Raw genomic sequence first — 23,192 nt, 5'->3', positions numbered from 1 at the left:
CAATTCTTGGATCCACATGATTTTTACATAGGATAAATACGTCCCCAACCTTTTTAGCCTCGCGGACCAAGTGGGAAAAGTGGGGCACCCCCCTGTGGACACACACATGCACAAAGGAGTGGGAGCGCTCATATAGGTGTGTACATTCATGCTCATGCGCAAAGGGCGGCACAGCATTCATACGCTTGCATGCAGGGGCAAACAGGCTGTGCAGGGGGAGTGCGTGTAGGGGTGGGGGAGAGGTCTGTCTCCGCGGTCCAGTCCAGCTCAGGCCACGGACCAGGGGTTGGAGACCTCTGGTCTACAGGATACTGTCTTCTACTCACTATCATTTACACATTGAAAAACAGCCCTAATAACTGCTTTATATTTGGGTGGGAATTGGTGAACTGATGAAAAAAGGAGTGAGCTTCTGGGGTTTTCCCTTGCATTCACCATCTCGGCCTATGCTCCATGCTGTGGTTTGGATATTTCCGTTTCAGGGCTTCAGTGGGTAGCATCCTCAAAACTCAATACTGCAGCTGAACACAGTACTGCAACTGTTTACCTTGCCTTGCTGCTGGAGCCCAAAAAGAAAAAGACAAAGACAAAGGTGGAGGTGGGGGGGGGGAACTATCCACCTGTGGAGGTTTCACCTCCTTCCCAGAGGGAATGATCTCCCACACTGCCTGAACTCCCTTGGAAGTCAAGGAAGACCTTACCACAGAACAACAACATCATTGTGATCCTTTATCTCCTCTCAACCACCATAATTGGAAAACTATTCAGTAACTTTCATGGCCCTTCTCTCCATGGTATCACATTTTGTCTTGGCAGCACCCTCAGTACCATTCACAGTTCCTAAAGCTCTGATACCAGTACCAGTCTCCTCAAATCCAACATCAGCACCACCTCTCTCAAATCCAGTGCTCCCACCTCCACATCTGGGATCCATGATGTTGCCAGGTCTACGCTGGCCACATGTTGCATATATGAGCTCCACAATGACAACAGCTGCAATGCTTTCAACAGTATTGTCCTTGATACCTGCCATGTCCAGAGCTAAATCCTTCAATACCACTGCTCTTGAAAACATCACTACCATCTAATAATGATCCCTTAGATTTAGACAGTTGTGGATCCCAATAGACTAATGTGGCTTACATTGACTCATCCTTGCCCATAGAAGATATCCTATTTTTTCACCAATCAGCTACGTGGGGCTGCCTTTGAAGACAGTCCGGGGACTGCAGCTGGTCCAGAATTGAGCTGCGCAGATGGTGAGTGGTGGGGCCGCTAGGGAACATATCAAGCCGATTCTGTTTAAGTTACATTGGCTACCAGTTGCTGCCCGAGCCCAATTCAAAGTGCTTGTTTTGACATATAAAGCCCTGAACGGCTTGGGTCCTGTTCCAGAAGGCTTTGAACTGAAATAATATCAGCTGTAGGTCTGATGGCAATTTTTAGAATATATATTTTTAATTGCATTTTAATTATTTTACTTTTATTTTGCCTTTTTATTGTATTTTAAATGCTGTAAGCCGCCTAGAGACCTTCGGGTAATGTGGGAGGCATATAAATAAATAAATAAATAAATAAATAAATAAATAAATAAATAAATAAATAAATAAATAAATAAATAAATAAATAAATATTCAATGAACAATTGACCCAATCTTAAAAAGGACTCAGACTCAAATAGCAACCCTGGTGGCCATCCCCATGCTCCCATCCTTGCTTCATTTGGTGGGAAACTAATGGCAAAACCCCTCTTCCCAGTCCTCCCACATCAAACAAGTTTGTCCACCTTTACTGGGTCCAGGACAAAGAATCTGAATTCCTCTTTAAACATCCATGCCCAAACACCATAATTATGGATGTGGTGCAGAGAACACCCATCACCCAACTCCAAAAGTTAACCAAAAGTAAGATGCAATGTTTCACAGGATCTATTCACCTGCAGCACTGTTCCAATTCTTCTGCCTGCATGGGAACTTACCAGCAGAACTCCCCTTCTATGGGAGGATATTTTCGTCATGCTGAACAACCTTTAGGAAGATGAATATAACATAGCCATGATCTATCCGGCAGAAATACACCATCCAGGAGGGCAACACAGCCTATCATGCAGCTGATTGCACAGAAAAGACCCTTAGAAGCACAGTGGCTTTTAGGCAACATGCATGGCTCGGATTGCCAGTCTCTCTTCAGATGTGTGGTTCACTATTGAGCACCTCCTCTTTAATGAATAAGGGCTATTTAATGAGTCAACTGACAAAGCCCAATCAAAGCTCTGCCCTGGAGCCAAGCACTTTGGGATTCAGCATCCATCATTTTTACCACAACCAATGTTTGAAGAGCACTCTGCTTTTATGCCTCTCAAACTTGCCTTTCTGGCCCACCAGGAAAAAAAAAGTCAGCCAATTCACGCCAAAGTCAATCTCCTCCACCATCACACTATGCTATCAGCTTGCTTAGGTGCCCATTTTCGACACAGTACCAGCACATTTCTTGAAAGCCATGGCTGCTCCCACTGCCTTCATTTGTTGCATTATCTTATCAGACATGGGCATAGTCATCTATGTTAATCACTCACTAGAGAACAGACATAACGACATGTAAAGACATGAGTTTTTGTAAAGCTGTTTTGTCCTCTGTTTCCAGTGACATCCGTACCTCTTCCAAAATAAATTTCCTAGTGCCCAGAGACCACAAAGTTACCTATAACTGTGTTTCTTCAAGTGGACACAACCTTCAAGATTGTGTGCACTCACACAATCCACCCTCCTCCATTCAGTGCAGTCTTGCCTAACCATATACTTTGACAGACTTGAACTGAGGGAGCTGAAAGGAAGCACTACATCCACGAGCAGGATACTGGACAGACACTAAAGCTCAACAGCATAGTTTGGAAAGTTCCAGAACATTTTGGGCTAGTATAAAAGAGTCAACTAGAAGAAAACAGTTGCCAAGAAGCAAACTCTCCTTCCTAACACATGTTGCTTACCTTTGACTCTGAATTATAGTGTACACTGAAAATTGTCAAATCTCTTAACTTTGCCTGAATGTATAACAACTTCAAAAAACAAAGCACTAAATGTGGAAAATGATGTGATGTGAGAGCTCTATATTCAGAGTTCTTATATGTTGACATAGGGTACAGATTGTACACCGCAGACATAGGTTGCAAAGCTCTGCATCTGCTGTGTGGAAAGCTAAAAGATCTATGCATTGTTAACCCTCTGTGAAGAATGCACCTCCTCTGTAGGACCAGCACCGGCTAAAAAACTGGTTGTCTGGATGCATTCTGCCTAATCTGAGTGCACAGGGATCACTCAGCAAATTAGTTCTGCTGTGTGACGTTTGAATAAATGATTCTAATTTTTGCCTGGTCAGTTCTTGATTCTGGTTGTGGCTCTGGACAATGACTGAATCTCAAGTAGTAATCCTTTTATTTTTAAATTACTCACAGTAATTCTAACAATTGCACATAAATAATAAACCATACTGCAATGGCCCTTATTTAACTGTTGGGTTGGGGGCTTGGGTTGAATGGGTGTGAAAGGGATCAGTAAGGAGAGCAAGGCTTTAAAGAGTTCAGACCTGCTGCATACAGTATTGGATTTAGGTTGTGATATGGGAATTACAAAATTTGAAAGACGAAATCTTAAATACATTGGCATGACTAGTTTTTATCCTACACAGTTGTCTAGGACTATACCTGGAATTCACATTAAATATCATGTCATAGTCCCCTTCTGATAAACAAAGATACATGTCCTGTGTTTGGGCTCCAGAGGAAAACCTGATTATTTGGTTGAGTACATGGGAGTTCAAACACAGATTTTTAAAACTGTGCATCCAAAGATGGCTGGATCATAGTTTCATTTTTTTTCATTGGGAGAAAGGCAGGATAGTAATAAACATACAATAACATTTCCCCCTCACATTAAAATGGTTGAAATTTCAACTTCTTTCTGTTTTTGTTTGTTTGTTTGTTTTTAAGAAAGTTGGGAAAATTCTCATCAAACACTCATAGTACACAATCCTTACCCATCCAAAAGGCAGGGCTAAATGGAGAAAATTAGCAAAGTTGTGACATTTCCTGGGAGCACTTGCCCATAAGTTCACCTTTCACCCTACACTTCCTGCTACATCTTTCCACCCCCTCCTTGCTTCACGTCCCCAACAGAGAACCTGTATTCACTAAAGTGATTCACTGATCTCCCAAGAAAGGTAGGTTCCTGAATGGCTCATATCTTTTTGCAGAGAATATGGCAGATGGGAGTATTAGTTAAGGCAGGGAAAGATAGACGAGCATCCTTTGCCCCCCCCTCGCCGCCTTTTGCTTTCACAATTATGTCTGGGGAAGGATGCCTTTGTGATAAAGTGTGTTTCAAGCAGCCTTGCCTTTTTATTTCCCTACCCAAAGCTCTGACAGGTGTTCCCTCCGGGGCATAGATGCATCCTATAATGTTTGAGTGAAGGGAGATATCATCTGTGACAGCTTGTGTACATAGATCATGGTTTTATGATGATGGAAAAGTGTGCACTGATTGATTTGCTGAGCTGGGCTGAGTTAAAAGTGCTTGCAACAAGATAGCTTCCCCCTTGCCAAAACACAATTTAATCAGCAGCTGACCGATCCATCATCTGGGCAGAAGGGAGGAGGTTTGAAATGCTGGGGAGGTGCCATATGACTAATGGACAGCAATGTCTATTCTTGGTGTAGGCGTACTGAGATATGCTGGCTAATTTATTCTCCCATATTATCCACTATTATCTGTGACTCCCTTTAAAGACGTCTGTACTATATTGCAAAGAACACACAGCCCATACCGTGTTCCCTTCCAGCCTCATATATTTGAACCCAGATTCCAACTTCAGCTGCTTACTGAAAGCTGGAAAGATATTTGGCAAGGTAGGCACCTCTGCACATTTGGGGCTCTGATAAGAAATCTGTGGCATGCCTAACCTTTGCTCAAGTCCTACTTCAGCTCTCTCTTTTCCCAAAAGACAGCCTGTGGCCCTCCACAATGTGAAATGCAAGCAAAGGGGACAAGGTGGCAGCTTGAGATTGATAAAGAAATAACCAAGGAATGCCCTATTACTTTGAATGGGTTCAAATCTCCAGGGCCCAGTGAACTGCACCCCAGAGTATGTGCAAGCACCTTGAAAACAATGTGGTGATAAATGGAAACCAACAGGGATTTTCTGCCTGACTAATCACAACCCTCTCTTTCTCTTTTTTTTTTTAATTGGGTAACCTTCCCGGTAGATGGTGAGATGTTGTAGATATGATATATCTTGACTTCAGCAACATCTTTAACAAAGTGCCCGATGATAATCAGGTTAGCAAGCTTACTAGGTGTGGGCTAGATAGCACTAATGTCAGGTGCTATATTCAGAGAGTACTTCTCAATGGTCCCTTCTTAAACCGGGAGGAGGTAACAAGTGGGGTACCCCAAGGCTCAGTCCTGGGCCCAGTGCTCTTCAATATTTTTTTTAATGACTTGGGTGAAGGAGTGCAGCGGTTGCTTTTCAAATTTGCAGATGACACAAAATTGGGTGGAATAGCTAATAATACCATGGAAGACAGGAACAAAATTCAAATTAATTAATTGATTGATTTGTTTTATTTGTGCCGCCTCTCCCCCAATAAGGGGACTCAAGACAGCTCACAATATTAAAAGTAATAGAATTAAAAACATGTTAAAGACTAAAAACAATTAAACGATATGCTAATTGAAATACAATTGATTCATTAAAAGCAGGTAAACATTAAAAACTATCTTAGCTCTAGGAAGGCATTCAGGGATTCAGTCATAACTGTTAAATGCCTGTCTGAAGAGATTAGTTTTTGGCTGTTGATGGAAAGATAAAAGGGAGGGGACCAGCATTTCATTACCTGAGAGAGGCCACAGAGAAGGCTTTCTCCCCATCAGCCATGCCTGGGTGGCAATGGGACCGAGAGGAGAGCCTCTTCTGATGAGCTTAAATAAATGATGAAAAGGCTCATGTGGGGAGAGACGGTCGTTCAGGTAGCCTGGACCAAAACTGTATAGGGCTTTATAAGTAATGACTGCCCTTTCGAATTGGGACCAGAAAGAGACCAGTAGCCACTGCAGTTGTTGTAACAGGGGCATTTTATGCTCCCTATAACTGGTCCCTGTTAGTAGTCTGGCTGCTCAATCTTGCATGAGCTGAAGTTTCTGAACCATCTTCAAAGGCAGCCCCATACAGAGTACATTACAGTAATCCAGTGGCATGTATCACTGTAGCCAAGTTAGACCTCTCAAGGAATGTGCACAATTTTAACTGCGCAAAAGCACTCCTGGACACTGCCATAACCTCGGCACCCAGGGTCAGGGATGAACGCAAGAAGCTGAGAACCTGAGTTTTCAGCACGGGTTCTATCCCTATTTCCTCTCTCCCTTCCAATTGATCAGGAGCACCTCTGTCTTGTCTAGATTAAGTTCCAGTTGGTTTGCCCTCATCCAGCCCATTACTGATGTCAAGAACTGGTTTAGAAACAAGGTGGCTTTCTTGTAATTAGATGGAAAGGAGAGACAGAACCAACAGGGGTGTGTTCCCTCTGTCCAGGGGTAAGTGCAAAGTTCTACACCTAGGAAAAATAACTTCAAAACACAGTTACAAGATAGGAGATACAGTGGTGCCTTGCAAGACGAGCACTTCGTTTAACGAAGAAATCGCATAATGAAGAAGTTTTTGCGATCGCAAAAGCGATCGCAAAACGATATTTCCTATGGGTTTTTTTCACTTTGCGATGATCGGTTACCTGCTTCGCTAACCGATTATTGCAAAATGAAGATTTTCGCACAGCTGATTGGTGGTTTCAAAATGGCCGACGGGTAAAAAAAATGGCCACCCGCTGTTTTCTGGGACGGATTCCTCGCTGCACAGGCAGCGAAAATGGCCGCGCTATGGAGGATCTTCACTGGACGGTGAGTTTCAAGCCCATAGGAATGCATTAATTGGGTTTTAATTTGTTCCTATGGGCTTTTTAAAATTGCTTTACGATGTTTTCGTTCTACAGTGATTTCGCTGGAACGAATTAACATCGTAATGCGAGGCACCACTGTACTTGGCTTAGTAATACTATGAGTGAGAAGAATCTTGGAATTGCTGTAGATCACAAGATTGATATGAGCCAAATGTGTGATGTGTCCGTAAAAAAGACCAATGCTATTCTATACCTTTGCATTAACAAAGGTATAGTCTCCGAATCCTGTGAAGTATTCATTCCCTTCTATCAGACATTGGTTAGCCTTCACCTTGAATACTGTGTCCACTGCAGTTTAAAAAAGATCTTGACAAATCGGAACAGGTTCAGAGGAGAACAAAAAGGATGATCAGGGGAGTGGAAATGAAGCCATATGAAGAAAAACTGAAAGAATTGGGCATGTTTGGCCTTGAGAAAAGAAGGCTCAGGGGAGATGTGATAGCACTTTTCAAATACTTGAAAGGCAAGAAATTCAAAGGAGGGGCAGGATCTGTTTTCTGTCATCCCAGAGTGCAGCAAATATAATAATGAACTCAATTTGCAGGAAAACAGATTTCAATTGAATATCAGGAAAATGTCCTAACTGTTAGAGTAGTATGGCAATGGAACCAATTACACTGGGAAATAATGAGCATTCCAACACTGGGGGCTTTTGAGAGAAAATTAGAGAACCATCTATCATATACTTTTATTTGGATCCTTGCACTGAGCAGGGGGTTGGACTCAGTGGCCTTAGGCCCTTTCCAACCCCACATTTCTTTAATTCTATGATTTCTGTGAATTTATGATGGAAGTCTGTCTGTGAATCCTGGCAATCACTGAAAGCAACAACATGCTCTGCCTAACTTCTTGCATTTTCCCTATGCACACTTATTTTGGTGTGAGTCCCCACCCACCCACCTACTATTGCCAAATGTAGGTTATTCTCAGGTAGGAATGAGTAGAACTCCAGTATTTGTTTGGGGTGCATTCACAGTATTCATACTTAAATGTAAAGAAAAACTGAAATATTGAAAAGCATTACTTTAAAGAATATATAGTTATGATGACAGATAACTACTTTGAAGGAGTCTTAGAATGCAGAACTCTGTCTGGCTGCTTTTTCTCCCTTTTTATGTTTATTTATTTATTTTATTTACTTGACTTCTGTACTTCCATCTGGCTGCCAAGGCCAATCTGGGTGGTTTACATATTAAACAAATACGACAACAAGAATAATTCAAAGCAATAAACATAGGTAAAGGTAAAGGTTCCCCTTGACAGTTTGTCCAGTTGTGTCCAACTCTAGGGGGCGGTGCTCATCCCCATTTCCAAGCCATAGAGCCAGCGTTTTGTCCGAAGACAGTTTCCGTGGTAACGTGGCCAGCATGACTAGACACAGAACACTGTTACCTTCCCATCGTGGCAGTACCTATTTATCTACTTGCATTTACATGCTTTCAAACTGCTAGGTTGGCAGGAGCTGGGACAAGTGACGGGAGCGCACTCCATTGTGTGGATCCGATTTTACGACTGCAGGTCTTCTGACCTTGCAGCACAGAGGCTTCTTCGGTTTAACCCACAGCGCCACCACGTCCCCTAGGGACATGGTGCCAATAAACATAACAGTTAGAAAATCAAAATTAAACATGAACAATTGGCAAATTTAAGTGATAATAATTAAAATAATATAAAATAATATATGTTCCTCAATATCCTCAGTAGAGATACTGAAATTCACTAAACTGGCTAAAAGGATTCACTGGTCTTCTACCAAGTAACTTTCTAAGTCCTTATGTGGCCCAATCTGTGTGCACATCTTGCTCCATCAGCTCTCCCCAGGTCTCCTGTATTCTGAAATGACTTCCTATCCTACATACAAAGAACCAGAATGTGGAAGTGTTGCCTTTTGGAACTACAACTCCCAGAAACATCTGTGTGACCACCATCTTCAGAACATAGGTGTTCTCTGAAGCCTCTAGAACAATGCAGTAGTCCCATTTCCCTGTTGAGCTAAGTCTCTATGAAATCACGTATTCTGCTTTCCACGTCTGACTCCATCTGTTTCTCTTTTCTGTTTTTTTTTGTCTTGCTGCCAAGTTCTAGATTAGAAACAAGACTAAAGTCCTCTCGTTCTTTCTTAAGTGCCATCTGTATCATTAATGCTGTATTACTACAAATAAGCATCATTCATTATTTTGTCTACTTAGACCTGGAGAAATCGTGGAAGAACGTCGCAGTAAAACTGCCCTGGATGCAACTGGAATGTTCCACTGGTGTGAAGCTGTTAGTTTTCAAAAGGCTACCTTGGTGGGTACCAATCTAAATGTACACATATTTGTGTTTGTCTTGTAGACATATATAAAAAGGGAAGCAGGCAGGCAGATAGCATGACAGTTTTTTTTCTGGACAAAATTTAATGCTTTCAACACCTGTAGACATGAATAGCTGGATCAGTCTATTTGAGAGGATGTATTGCAGTTACCCATTCATATGTCAGTTTCATCTCTTTTCCACATTATACTTATATTTTGTCTTTATAAAAAAAAACTCACAAGTAGATTTCTGCTCATAAATACTTCTTCTTCCCTACCTTCCCAAAGTAAGAGGGTCATACTGTACACTCCCCTCATCTGCTTTGCACGTATACACAGTATACTATACTCTGTCCTGCAATCCTCTGGAAGAGTATCAGGGGAGCATTCAAGGAATATGGAAATCCATTCCACTACTAATGCTGCGGAATGGGCACAAGTGGATACAACCCTCTATTCTGCATACACAGTACAGTAGGACCCGCGTATCCACAGGAAATCAGTTCCAAGCCCCACAGAAACCCCCTCTAGTGGCCTGTTCTGCTAACAAACATTATACATAGTATAGTCTCCCACTCTCTCTAACCAGATCTGATAACTTCATCTTTGTGTTCAGTCGTTTAATCGTGTCCGACTCTTCGTGACCCCATGGACCAGAGCACGCCAGGCCCTCCTATCTTCCACCGCCTCCCGGAGTTGTGTCAAATTCATGTTGGTTGCTCCGATGACACTGTCCAACCATCTCATCCTCGGTCGTCCCCTTCTCCTCTTGCCTTCACACTTTCCCAACATCAAAGTCCTTTCCAAGGAGTCTTCTCTTCTCATGAGGTGGCCAAAGTACTGGAGCCTCAGCTTCAGGATCTGTCCTTCCAATGAGCACTCGGGGTTGATTTCCTTTAGAATTGATAGGTTTGTTCTCTTTGCAGTCCAGGGAACTCTCCAGAGTCTCCTCCAGCACCACAATTCAAAGGCATCAATTCTTCGGCGGTCAGCTTTCTTTATGGTCCAGCTCTCACTTCCATACAACACTACAGGAAAAACCATAGCTTTGAGTATTCGGACTTTTGTTGGCAAGGTGATGTCTCTGCTTTTTAAGATGCTGTCAAGGTTTGTCATTGCTTTCCTCCCAAGAAGCAGGCGTCTTTTAATTTCGGGGCTGCTGTCTCCATCTGCAGTGATCATGGAGCCCAAGAAAGTAAAATCTGTCACTGCCTCCATATCTTTCCCTTCTATTGGCCAGGAGGTGATGGGACCAGTGGCCATGATCTTAGTTTTTTTGATGTTGAGTTTCAGACCATTTTTTGCACTCTCGTCTTTCACCCTCATTACAAGGTTCTTTAGTTCCTCCTTACTTTCCGCCATCAGAGTGGTATCATCTGCATATCGGAGGTTGTTGATATTTCTTCCGGCGATCTTAATTCCGGTTTGGGATTCCTCCAGTCCAGCCTTCCGCATGATGTATTCTGCATATAAGTTAAATAAGCAGGGTGACAATATACAGCCTTGTCGTACTCCTTTCCCAATTTTGAACCAATCAGTTGTTCCATATCCAGTTCTAACTGTTGCTTCCTGTCCCACATATAGGTTTCTCAGGAGATGGATAAGGTGGTCAGGCACGCCCATTTCTTTTAGGACTTGCCATAGTTTGCTGTGGTCCACACAGTCAAAGGCTTTTGCATAGTCAATGAAGCAGAAGTAGATGTTTTTCTGGAACTCTCTGGCTTTCTCCATAATCCAGCGCATGTTGGCAATTTGGTCTCGAGTTCCTCTGCCCCTTCGGAATCCAGCTTGTACTTCTGGGAGTTCTCGGTCCACATACTGCTGAAGCCTACCTTGTATGATTTTGAGCATAACCTTGCTAGCGTGTGAGATGAGTGCAATTGTCCAGTAGTTGGAGCATTCTTTGGCACTGCCCTTCTTTGGGATTGGGATGTAGACTGATCTTTTCTAGTCCTCTGGCCACTGTTGAGTTTTCCAAACTTCCTGGCATATTGAATGTAGCACCTTAACAGCATCATCTTTTAAGATTTTAAATAGTTCAACTGGAATGTCATCACCTCCACTGGCCTTATTGTTAGCCAGGCTTTCTAAGGCCCACTTGACCTCACTCTCCAGGATGTCTGGCTCTAGGTCAGCAACTATATTGTCTGGGTTGTCCGGGATATCCAAAACTTTCTGATATAATTCCTCTGTGTATTCTTGCCACCTCTTCTTGATGTCTTCTGCTTCTGTGAGGTCCCTTCCATTTTTGTCTTTTATCATGTCCATCTTTGCACAAAATTTTCCTCTAATATCTCCAATTTTCCTGAACAGATCTCTGGTTTTTCCTTTTCTGTTATTTTCCTCTATTTCTTTGCATTGTTCATTTAAGAAGGCCCTCTTGTCTCTCCTTGCTATTCTTTGGAAGTCTACATTCAATTTTCTGTAACTTTCCCTATCTCCCCTGCATTTTGTTTCCCTTCTCCTCTCTGCTATTTGTAAGGCCTCGTTGGACAGCCACTTTGCTTTCTTGCATTTCCTTTTCTTTGGGATGGTTTTTGTTGCTGCCTCCTGTACAATGTTACGAGCCTCTATCCAAAGTTCTTCAGGCACTCTGTCCACCAAATCGAGTTCCTTAAATCTGTTCTTCACTTCTACTGTGTATTCGTAAGGGATTTGGTTTAGATTATACCTGAGTGGCCCAGTGGTTTTTCCTACTCTCTTCAATTCAAGCTTGAATTTTGCTATGAGAAGCTGATGATCAGAGCCACAATCAGCTCCAGGTCTTGTTTTTGCTGACTGTATAGAGCTTCTCCATCTTTGGCTGCAGAGAATATAATCAATCTGATTTCGATGTTGCCCATCTGGTGATTTCCATGTGTAGAGTCACCTCTTGTGTTGTTGGAAAAGGGTGTTTGTGATGGCCAGCTTGTTCTCTTGTCAAAACTCTATTAGCCTTTGCCCTGCTTCGTTTTGAACTCCAAGGCCAAACTTCCCTGTTGTTCCTTTTATCTCTTGACTCCCTACCTTAGCATTCCAGTCCCCCAGAATGAGAAGAACATCCTTCTTCGGTGTCAGTTCTAGAAGGTGTTGTAAATCTTCATAAAATTTTTCAATTTCAGTCTCCTCAGCAATGGAGGTTGGTGCATAAACTTGGATTATTGTGATGTTGAAAGGTCTGCCTTGGATACGTATTGACATCATTCTATCATTTTTGAGATTATATCCCATTACGGCTTTTCCCACTCTTTTGTTGACTATGAGGGCTACTCCATTCCTTCTACGGGATTCTTGCCCACAATAGTAGACATGATAATCATCTGAGTTGAAATCACCCATTCCCATCCATTTTAGTTCACTGATGCCCAGAATGTCGATGTTTATTCTTGCCATCTCCTGTTTGACCACCTCCAGCTTCCCAAGGTTCATAGATCTTACATTCCAGGTTCCTATGCAGTATTTTTCTTTCCAGCATCGGACTTTCCCTTCAATTCCAGGCACGTCCACAGCTGAGCGTCCTTTCGGCTTTGGCCCATCCACTTCATCAGCTCTGGAGCTACTTGTACTTGTCCTCCGCTCTTCCTCAGTAGCATGTTGGACGCCTTTTGACCTGAGGGTCCCATCTTCCAGCGTCATATCTTTTAGCCTTTTGTTTCTGATCATGGGGCATTCTTGGCAAAGATACTGGAGTGGAATTGCCGGTTCCTACCCCAGGTGGATTGCATTTAGTCAGAACTCTCCACTATGACCTGTCCATCTTGGGTGGCCCTGCACGGCATAGCCCATAGCTTCTTTTAGTTACTCAAGCCCCCTCGCCACGACAAGGCAGCAATCCATGAAGGGGAACTTCATCTTTAGAAATATACATATATTTCTAGGATTTTTCTTTTAATTTTTAAAATATTTTCAGCACATGGATAAGGGAATCAGTGGATACTGATCCCACAGATAAGGGGGTCCTACTGTACTCTGTGGACAGTTTGGAAGCTTAAACAATAACAACAAAGCCCACTATACTACCTTGAACATTTTCAATGTTGTCTTGTTTTAGAAGCTAAGCAGTCTGCAGCCTGGTTAGTGTTTGGATGGGAGACCAATGGAGAATACCACGGATCGCTCGAGAGGGTTAGAAAAGAACCCTGCCTGAAACTCTGCCAGTCAGAGTTGATAATAGTAGACATATGGAGTGCTGGTCTGACGCTGCATAAGGCAGAGAATTCCTAAGTTGGAGGTTGAGAATTGGGAGCTCTGAACACATTGTTGGACTCTAATTCCTATCAGCATACCTGTAGTCAGAGGCATTATAGTCTAACAATTTCTAGTAGATCATGGGTTATCATCTCCTGTCTCATAACTAATAAATCTGGATCTATAAAATCTGGTGAGAAGCTAGACTTTGGAAGCAGTCTTAGTGCCTGGCAGTACAATGCTCACGAGCCCACTCCTGTAGGACTTCATGCTATTCACTTCCAGTAAATGAAATGCATTTTTTATTCTTCCCTATCCTAGAAAGGTTCTTATTAAAAGGTTACAGAATGGATCAGTTCCATTGTTTAGCACCACTTGACAGACTAATAATTGGATTTAAGGCACTTTTCACTAAATACAGCTTGAGGTTTCATTATTCAATTTAGACTAATCCAATTAGTTAGAGATGATCATTTAATTTGGCTATGATTCTAATCACTCATCAGCAAAGTTCCCCTGACATGAGTCTTTTATTTCCCTCTCAAGGAAAACCTATTGTGAAGAGATTGCTTTACGAATGTACTAGCTTGATAGCTCTTGACTGGGAATGTGGACATATTCTACGTACTAATCAGGCAAAGATTTCCGCAGTCACACCTCATTAATAGTCACCTTGCCATGTCATAAACACCATCAGCATTCCAACATGGGCACTCATAGCATGACTCTGTCAGGTGTGCAGCAAATCCAGAACCAAGGAATATTACAGACCCAATGACAGGAAAGTTACTTTCTTCCTGGATCTATAGATGGCTTTCATTTTCTAGTGGGCAAAATTGTATGTTGAGCTTTCTAAAGAGGTAAAGTTACTGTCTGCTCATTTACTTGGGGCTCAATCACACCTGCCAGAAGAACCCCAGTCATACCAATTTGACCATTGTTTAGATTGTTTCATAATTTTCTGTTCACATGATGCACGCCAATATCAATTCATTTACCCCAGCAATTGGTTTATTACCCCCTCATCAGGATGGTTGTGGGGGTAATAAACCAATGATGTATCGCTCCATTCCTTATTGTTTTGGCATATGTGAATGTTGTGTCAATTTATTTCCTTAGCAAAAGGGTTAGGTTGTTGGACGCTGTGGCCACTTGTACCCCCCTTTAAAATATTGTTATAGAAATATAAGTACATCTACATGAATACAGTGTTCAGAAGGAGATGGCTTGAAGGAGACAGCCTTCCATCCGCCCTTGTGGATAAAAAGGGGCTTGAAAGAGAGACATTTCCTGCTTTGAATTGTAAAAAAAGGGGAGTAGCATTAATATATAATCTCTGTTTTTTTTTTAAAAACCCTGCCCTTCACAATATGCTTCCTCCTCCCAATGCTGTGCAAAATGGAAAAGAAAAATGAAAGGAAGATATATGCAGGGAAATAAGGGAAGGGGGACGAGTGGGTAAAAGAGGGAACGGAAAAGGGGAGGAGGGCAGAAGGCTTGTACTGTGTTGCTCTACTTACGTACCACTTCTGTTATTTTCTTTTTTAGAAAAAGGGAACAGGGGTCCCCTGATTGCCCCAAGAAACAATAAAGAAAATGAATCTTTACAAAATTAAAGAGCAGTTTAGCTTGCTATAATGGTTCAATAGAAAGGAATGAATCAATTTAGTTAAATGTAACTCTGATCTCTATTTGTATTTATTTTGTATATTAACCAAAGATCTGTAGCAGTAATTCACAGGCCTGGTTATTGGAATTTTAGATTGGATCAAGGCCCACAAAAGATGCCAGGTATTTGATGTTATGTGACAGGGATCTATTTCCTAGTGTAAGGTTTCCTAGAGTTAATTTTTTAGATCAGTGGTTCCCAAACTTGAACAACTCCGGGGTTCTTGGACTGCAATTCCCAGAAGCCTTCACCACCAGCTGAGCTGGCCAAAGTTTCTGAGAATTTCAGTCCAAGAATACCTGTTGGGAACCAGGTGGGAACCACTGTTTGAGATAAAAATAAAGCTCTGTAGATGGTTCTGTTTGGGCCTGTATAGAAGCGCAAGAAGAAGACAGCAACTCAACTACGTGATCACATCGTGTGCTGTGTTTTTGGAGATGCTACGTCGACATTGATCGGACTGCGCAACTTTGTGATGCCTCTGCGAGCCAGTAACTTCACATTCAAAGAACTGAAGGACATAGTCTTTGTTGGATCTCTGGAATACCTACAGAGGGAATGGGAATTCATTCAGAATTTCCCCAAACTATACATACTGAAGGTATACATCTTTATGGAACTTATGTCTTTTCTTACCAATTCCTTTGTTTTATAGTTTGCAAAAATAGCTATAATGAAACTGAATGCAAACCCCAAGAATAGATAATACTGTGGAAAGGATCTAATTTAATACTGAGATCATGATACTATATATTCTCATATGAACATAAGATTTTCATTTTGGGTCATCTGAAACCATCACAGTCAATAGAAACAGGATGTTCGGTTGAACTGAAGAGAAAAAAGACAGAGTTGCGAAGTGCTCAAGGCATAGTTTAAAGAGAATACACAAGGTGTCTTTGGAAGCACACTTATTGCCAGAAATCGATTGAGTGTTTTGCCATGAGATTACACATGAATAAAAGGACACAGATTCTATGACTTTGCAGCCCAAATGGAAAAAAATATATTTTATAGTGTGGGAGGCATCATGTGGTCCATGATCCACATAAATCCCTGTTTTGTATTCCCTGCCCCCCCCAACTGCCCTAGATGAGAGAGAGAGAAAGAGAGAGAGAGAGAGAGAGGTCATTGTTTACAAATGTTAAAAGTAAGGAAAATCAGTCTGGAAGACACCAGAAGTGGCCATTTTCCTTTACAACACAGTGTGGTGTCATGCTCTACTTAAAAATTGGGTTTTTTATTTTATTTTTCAAATTGGAAATAAGCTTTCAGCCATTTCATCAAAAGAAAAAAAATCTAAATGCCCATGTTCTGAGGAGGTGTGACCCATATCATTTCCAGGAGAGCATTACGTTGATTCCAAAATCCTTCAATGTCATTCACCTTTGCTTTATTAGAGGAAAAGAGTGTTTATATTCCCCTTACATCTATTTGCATTATGCTTTGGTTCTGGAAAAGATGGGCAGGTTCAGCCAACCTGATGCTTATTTATTTCCCCAGTAAGCTGGCAGTTCTTGATGGTCCCAATGGAATGAGCTCTTGCATATGAGAGGTCCACAAGGTGCACATACACTGAACGTGCAGCCTGTACACAGTTCCATATTCAAGATCTCTCCTTTGGGTGAAATAAAATAGGACACACATTTGTTTCGCGGTTCTTGCTTGTTACCTCTGAAGCCAGATGGAGAAGAATAACCTTGAAGGAAGTAAACCTTAGACGGGTGTAATGACTTGATTTGTCCCTGCACAGTAAATAAGGAAGTGCACATTTTGAATCTTAATTGGGAAAATGTGAGATGTTTTGCATTTTCAAACTGAATTTTCTGCATTAGAGTAAGTGCATACAAATTATATGCATGATCAGAAGTAACACTGGAAGGGTTGCTTGTGTCTGTTTGATCAACCTGACTTTCCTTTGAATTTTTATGCAGCTGTGAAAAGTTGCAGCAATAAAGTGCTTGGTGTCTTGATCTCATGATGGAGGTGAGACCTCTCACAAAGCTTAGACAACCACTGACCGGCTATCTCAAGCAAAACCTCATAAGCTGTGAGGTTTTTCATAGCCCTAACCCTTGATACTTTTGTTCTCAGCCATCACATCCAGCAGTCTTTGTGCTCCTCTTTGGAACTTGGTTTTTCATACCGAACCTGTCAAATTTCATAGGTTTATGGATGGAATATTGCTTGAAGAATATATTATTTTTATTATTTATTTAGTTAGCTATATCATTTTGCAGGCCACCTTTCGCCCAGTGAAGGACCTAAGTTTTTTCCTACACGAACAAATGGAATCTGAGATGGGCACAAACAAAAAAAAAAACATACCAGGAAGTTCATTAAAAATCACTGCTTCATTGCTTCTGGTTTGTTCAGGTTAGTTTGGGTTCATCAAAGCGTTGAACCTGAACCAACCCAAACCACCAACTTTTTTTTTTTTTTTTTGAGATTTAACAATCTTCCTGGGGTTTTCCCTCAGGCCCCACAGCCACCCACTTCCTACTGCCCCTGTTGCCTCCCTATCTGGTGGAGTTGCTTCCTCCTCTTCCTCCTCTGCCATTTTGAGATGCACCTAATAGGCAAAGGTAGGTACAGAGACATCAGTGGAAGGGACGTTTGACTGCTGTCTCTCAAGATGACAGTGGTGGACAAGGAGGAGGAAGAGGAGGAGGTGATAGGACCAAGTAGGGAGACGATGCGGGTTGTGGGAAGGGGACAGGGGCAGGCTGTAGAGTTGCAAATGAGTGATCCAGTTCTATACAGCTCCAGATGGGGGCCCTGCTGCTACAGATACCGCATTTGCAGTGATGGAGGAGATGGTGGTGGTGGTGGCAGGACCACATAGGGAGGAGATGGGGCAGTGGGAAGGGGGCAGAGCAGCAGGCTGTTGGGTGTGGGGGTTTAGTTTCATCTCCCCCAGGCATGAACCTAAACAAAAAAAAAGTTCATGGTTCATTTTTTAAAAATGTTCAGAAGGTTCATGGGTAGCCACGAACCACCGCAAACCACCATTTTTGTGGCTTGTGCCCACCTCTACTGTCCACTCTATGGCCTTTTGCTAATCACAAAATGTTCCTTGACGTTCTCTATTCTTAATAGAGAAATCTATTCCTTACTTTGAAGCTTTATGGTTTCCCTATTTCCAGTGGGAAATAAAAGAAAGGAAGGATTTTCCTCAGGGTCCTCAATTCCGAGGCAACTCAACGGTCCTCTGAAGAAACTTCACAGTTTCCACATGTACTGTATACCTTAACTGAGATTTGAATTGTTCAGAACTCCCTAATCGTGTGATTCTCATTCTCCCCATTTTTTTGTTTGTCAGGGCAGTGCGCTTTCCTGTGGAGATCTGAGGTCAGCCAGCATCAAGTACTGTAGCATGTGTGCCATTCTCTCAGCGCATGGCAGAGATGCTGGGGATCAAACCCTGGTGGATACAAAATCTATCCTGGCTACTCTGAACATACGTTCCCTGCAGTTCAAGCTAAGTCCCTCAATAGGTAAGAAGAGGAAACAATCAAAAGCAGCCCATTCCTCATATAGCAGAATAAGACCTTGGGAATGGTGTTTAACTGTGTATATGATTTATAAATATTTGTATTTTGTTCATAATTAGGATAGAAAGAACTATATATTGTAGGCTTGTCCTGGCTCCTGGCTGCTGCGGGATCCTATTTTAACTCCAACTTCCTACACAGCATAAGGCAGAATAAGGATGCAGAAACTGCTGATCTTTCCTGCCCTCACTCTAAGTTGACTTCAGGATGTTGACACGGGGGCAGGAACAGGAAAGAGTGCCTGAAATCTTGTTGAGTCATCAGACTTTACATGTTTATTCAACGGGATTTCAGTAAATAGATCCTGCTCACACTCTGATATGTCTGTGTTGAGAAAGAACCAGTCAAGTCTAAGTTTATTTTTGTCATGTGTCCTGTTCAAACAAAATAACAAAATCCTGACAAGAGAGAATAATAAGAGGGAGGTTAAAGGCATAATGCCATAGGACCCCCTTATCCGCAGGATCAGTACCCACGATTCACTTATCCACAGTCTCAAAAATATTAAAAATATTAAAAGAAAAATCCTAGAAATATATATTTCTAATAGTGAAGTTAGCCAAAATGCCCACTAGAGGAAGACAGATACCACACTATGTGTAGTATTCACTAGGGAAATATATTTCCATGATATCATTAGCAGAACTGGCCACTAGAGGCAGCCCGAGCCCATTCTGTATATAGTTATAGCATTTACTATAAGCCACATTTTTCCGCATTTGCCAGGGGAAGGGGTGAAGCTTGGAACCGATCCCCCATGGATATAGTGATTCTACTGTGCTTCTAGTTCTGCTAACATAAGTACAGTGGGGTCTTGACTTGAGAACTTAATCCATATTGGAAGGCAGTTCTCAAGTCAAAAGGTTCGCAGGCCAAATCTGCATTTCCCATAGGAATGCATTGAGAACCATTTGATCCATATCTGCTCTTTTCTGACCATAGAAACTAATGGGAAGCTGCTATTCTGCCTTCGACCACTAGAGGGAGATATTTTGTTTCTTTTTTTTCTTAGGTCAAGAAAGGTTCAGGGAAGGCAGGGAAAATACAGTCCAGGCAGGACAGTACCAGGCAGTCTGAAGACTGTCTCCCAATCCACTCTCTAAACGCTGGGAGGAGTGAGGAAGCAGACAGGCACCCTTTTCACTGGCCAACAGTTAACTGAAAGTTCACATTTTGCACTTTCCCTGCCTCCCACATGGGTTTTTTTAGTTCGTAACTCAAATCTAAGTACGTAAGTCAAGTCAATATTTTCCTATGAGAGCGGTTTGTAAGTCAAAATGTTCGTAACTTGGGCCGTTCGTAAGTCAAGCCCCCACTGTATGCTGTAATAGAGGTTCAGAAAAACCGCTGGTCAATAACATTGGGGATCTTTCTCTAATAATTAACTAGTGTATTACCAGTCCTTCATTGGACTGCCCTGGTAAACTGACCACAAGAGGATGAATAAATGCTGTTTTATATTAGAAGACAAATTCCAGTGCAGATGTGTACTAGTCAGGGTTTTAGGAATTCTTATTTTACATGCATATAATGTGCAGTGAGAAAAATAATCTCAAAAAAAGACATTCCACTTAATTGTATTAGAGAGCAAAAGTGCAACTGGTCAAAAAGGTGATGAAGCACCTTACACAACAGTTCTCACACTAAGCCCTCTACTCCAGAATGTTGTTAAAATATTTGGCTTACCTCTGAGCAGAGGGATGTGGTGGCGCTGCGGGTTAAACCACAGAAGCCTTTGTGCTGCAAGGTCAGAAGACCAGCAGTCATAAGATCGAATCCACACGATGGAGTGAGCTCCCGTCGCTTGTCCCAGCTCCTGCCAACCTCGCAGTTCAAAAGCATGCAAATGCGAGTAGATAAATAGGTACCACCACAGTGGGAAGGTAACAGCAGTCTGTGTCTAATCACGCTAGCCACGTGACCATGGAAACTGTTTACGGACAAACGCTGGCTCTACGGCTTGGAGATGGGGATGAGCACTGCCCCCTGGAGTCGGACACAACTGGACTAAATGTCAAGGGGAACCTTTACCTTTACCTGAGCAGAACCTGATTAGGAATATCCAATCTTATTGGGTGGGGGAAACAGTGGGAACTCTTACAAATCATAGCAGGAATGTCTTTTCATCAGCACTGCATCACATTTCAGGATGTTGTTCAAGAGACAAACATTTTCCAAAGATATAATACAGTATTAAACTGAATTCACATTCTGAATTCATGTATTTGAGTTATCAACATGACCGATTCCAAGTACTATTTTTTAATTCCCATTCTGCAGATATGGTCATGGTCACATAAGAGAAATGCCCTGCTTCTTTCTTGTGTCTTCTGCTTCCTATATAGTCATGTGTTGTGGTCATCTGGCATATATTCTCTGATAGCGGTTCATATGTTTTTTCGCTGTTCCACTTTTTGGGGGTGAATTAGATGTGGTATACTTGTCTGCACCACTCAAGCAGGACATATCCCCTCCCTTTTCTTGTCCCTTTCTCTGCCCTCTTAAAAATGTTTTGGTACATCATTGTGTCAGCAAAAAGCCCTTGCTGGCCACATATTTATCTGGGCCATTTCTTCCTATTTCCATGCGTTGTTACCCTCTATGGAGGAGAACCCACAGTAGAGAGACTGATACTCCGTATTTGACAAAAGTATACCAACATGCCAATCTTCTCATTTGGAAATTATTATTTAAAAAAAATTAAGGGAGTTGAACAACAGTGGATAAGGGAGGTCGGGCTACATGCCATATGCACAGGAAATAGATTGAGTTTGAAGTACATACTCAATGGGATGTTGGTTGTACTGATGACGCAGAACAAATTATAGTACTAGCCTCTCAGTGGGCTGGATTTGATGTGGAGAAAGCACGAAGGATGAACAAAATAATCAATAACCCTTGCATCATCTGAAACCCGCAAGCACCTAATTAATTGTGTGTTATCTTCCAAGCTTTGCTTCTTAATACCTAATTAATTAATTAAATACTGTACCATCAAGTCAATTCTGACTCATAGAATTTTGGTTTAGAAGTAGATGCCAAGGAAGCTTGTCCATCCCTTTCGACTTTGATCTCTAGTTCTTCTGTTCTCAAGTTCTAACCTACTGTTGGACTGATACTTGTGGGGTCCCTATCAGTCTCACTTCCTTTCCTGTTTATCAAAGGATAAGAGATCCTCCTCTCCCATGTGCCCTCTAGGGGATATGTTCATCTAATTAGGCTAGCCCCACCCCTTCTTTCTCCTTACTTACATCCTTTCTCAGTTAAGCTCCTTTCTCTCTCATCATCATGGAATCGAAATCCATAACAGAACAACACATGAACCATTGAACCACATTCACATAACCCATTGTCCATATTCTAGCTTTTTAACTCCTCCCTTCTTCATGACCTTTCTGGCTGTTAACCAATTAACCTTAAGAGGCTGTTCCACCTCTCTCCTTTCCTTATTCCCATGAGAGTCCAGGTGTTGTTTATCTCTTCTGCAACCAACTTGGAATGTTGAGTCTTCCACCTGCCTCTGAATTCGGCCTTCACACTATCTCAATCCAGGGTGTAATGGTCTTCAGGAAAACACTCTCATGGCGCTTAGAAAAACATATTCCAATGTCTCTCAAATCATCTCCATACAGAACCTGCCTGACTTCATTTTACACTTCTTTGACTACATATCCCATCATCATGACAATAACAATTTTCAGTAAGCAGGGAAAGTGGGAATATATGTGTCCATAGTAAGACAAAACAACCAGCAGACCACCCTGCACATAATCACAAGCTGAATATATTCAGCTTGGTTGATACTTGAATGGGCATCCACCAAATAGGGGAGTGGTGAATACACAAGAAAGTATTTTGTGTTTCTCAAGTTTGAGACTCCCCAATGAGCCTTCTCTGTGTATCTGTGAAATTTTCTGACTTCCTATGAAAATGAGGCCCTAGTCATCTTCTCCCTCTTTCAGTTTTTCCACCTGTCATTCTGTGCAGGAAACTGCCGCATGCTGTTCAGCTTATTGCACATTCCAGCGAATCCTGCACAGGAAAGATGGTATTCTGCACAAAAATTGTAACAATCCTGCATAGATTAGCGTTTCTTCCAGAAAAAAAATGGCAGCATTTCCAAGGGACTTATATATCCTGTGCCTCACCTTACATTTAAATGCACAGAGGTTCTCCGAGGGAAAATAAAACTATGAACATTACCTACACAGTAAGAAGTGAAGCTGGGGAGAGGGGTATCCCTCTGGGTGGGCCAGGAGAATAATTAAGTCCTGCCATTAAAATTAGCTCCACTGTGAAAGGCTTTTATTATGGAATCCTCTCATCCCCCATCTTTAATCTTTTCAGAAGAGTCAAGATTTGTCCTCCTCTTGGGAAAGACAAAATATTAATTAACTGAAAATGAGTTGGGAATAGATGGCTCTCCTAAGTGGTCTGCCCATTTCTTCATTATTACTCAGAAGATTTTATTGCACAGTGGCTTTGCCAAGACAAGATTAGAAAGA

General features: G+C 41.9%; 1 protein-coding gene across 1 annotated transcript in view; it reads left to right on the top strand.

Annotated features, from left to right (window-relative positions):
- The window catches only part of KCNU1 (potassium calcium-activated channel subfamily U member 1), a 138,379-nt gene that overhangs the window by 71,272 nt on the left and 43,915 nt on the right, over window positions 1–23,192 (top strand). Inside the window, exons 19-21 of the mRNA XM_078379691.1 lie at window positions 9,193–9,292; window positions 15,510–15,734; window positions 18,456–18,630. Of these exons, the coding sequence (XP_078235817.1) occupies window positions 9,193–9,292; window positions 15,510–15,734; window positions 18,456–18,630 (500 nt within the window). The remainder of the gene's footprint in view (window positions 1–9,192; window positions 9,293–15,509; window positions 15,735–18,455; window positions 18,631–23,192) is intronic.

The sequence above is a fragment of the Pogona vitticeps genome, chromosome 8 (genome assembly GCF_051106095.1).
Source record: "Pogona vitticeps strain Pit_001003342236 chromosome 8, PviZW2.1, whole genome shotgun sequence".
Lineage (NCBI taxonomy): Eukaryota > Metazoa > Chordata > Lepidosauria > Squamata > Agamidae > Pogona > Pogona vitticeps.
Note: the sequence above shows the minus strand (reverse complement) of the source record. Positions and strands in the feature narration are given on the sequence as shown.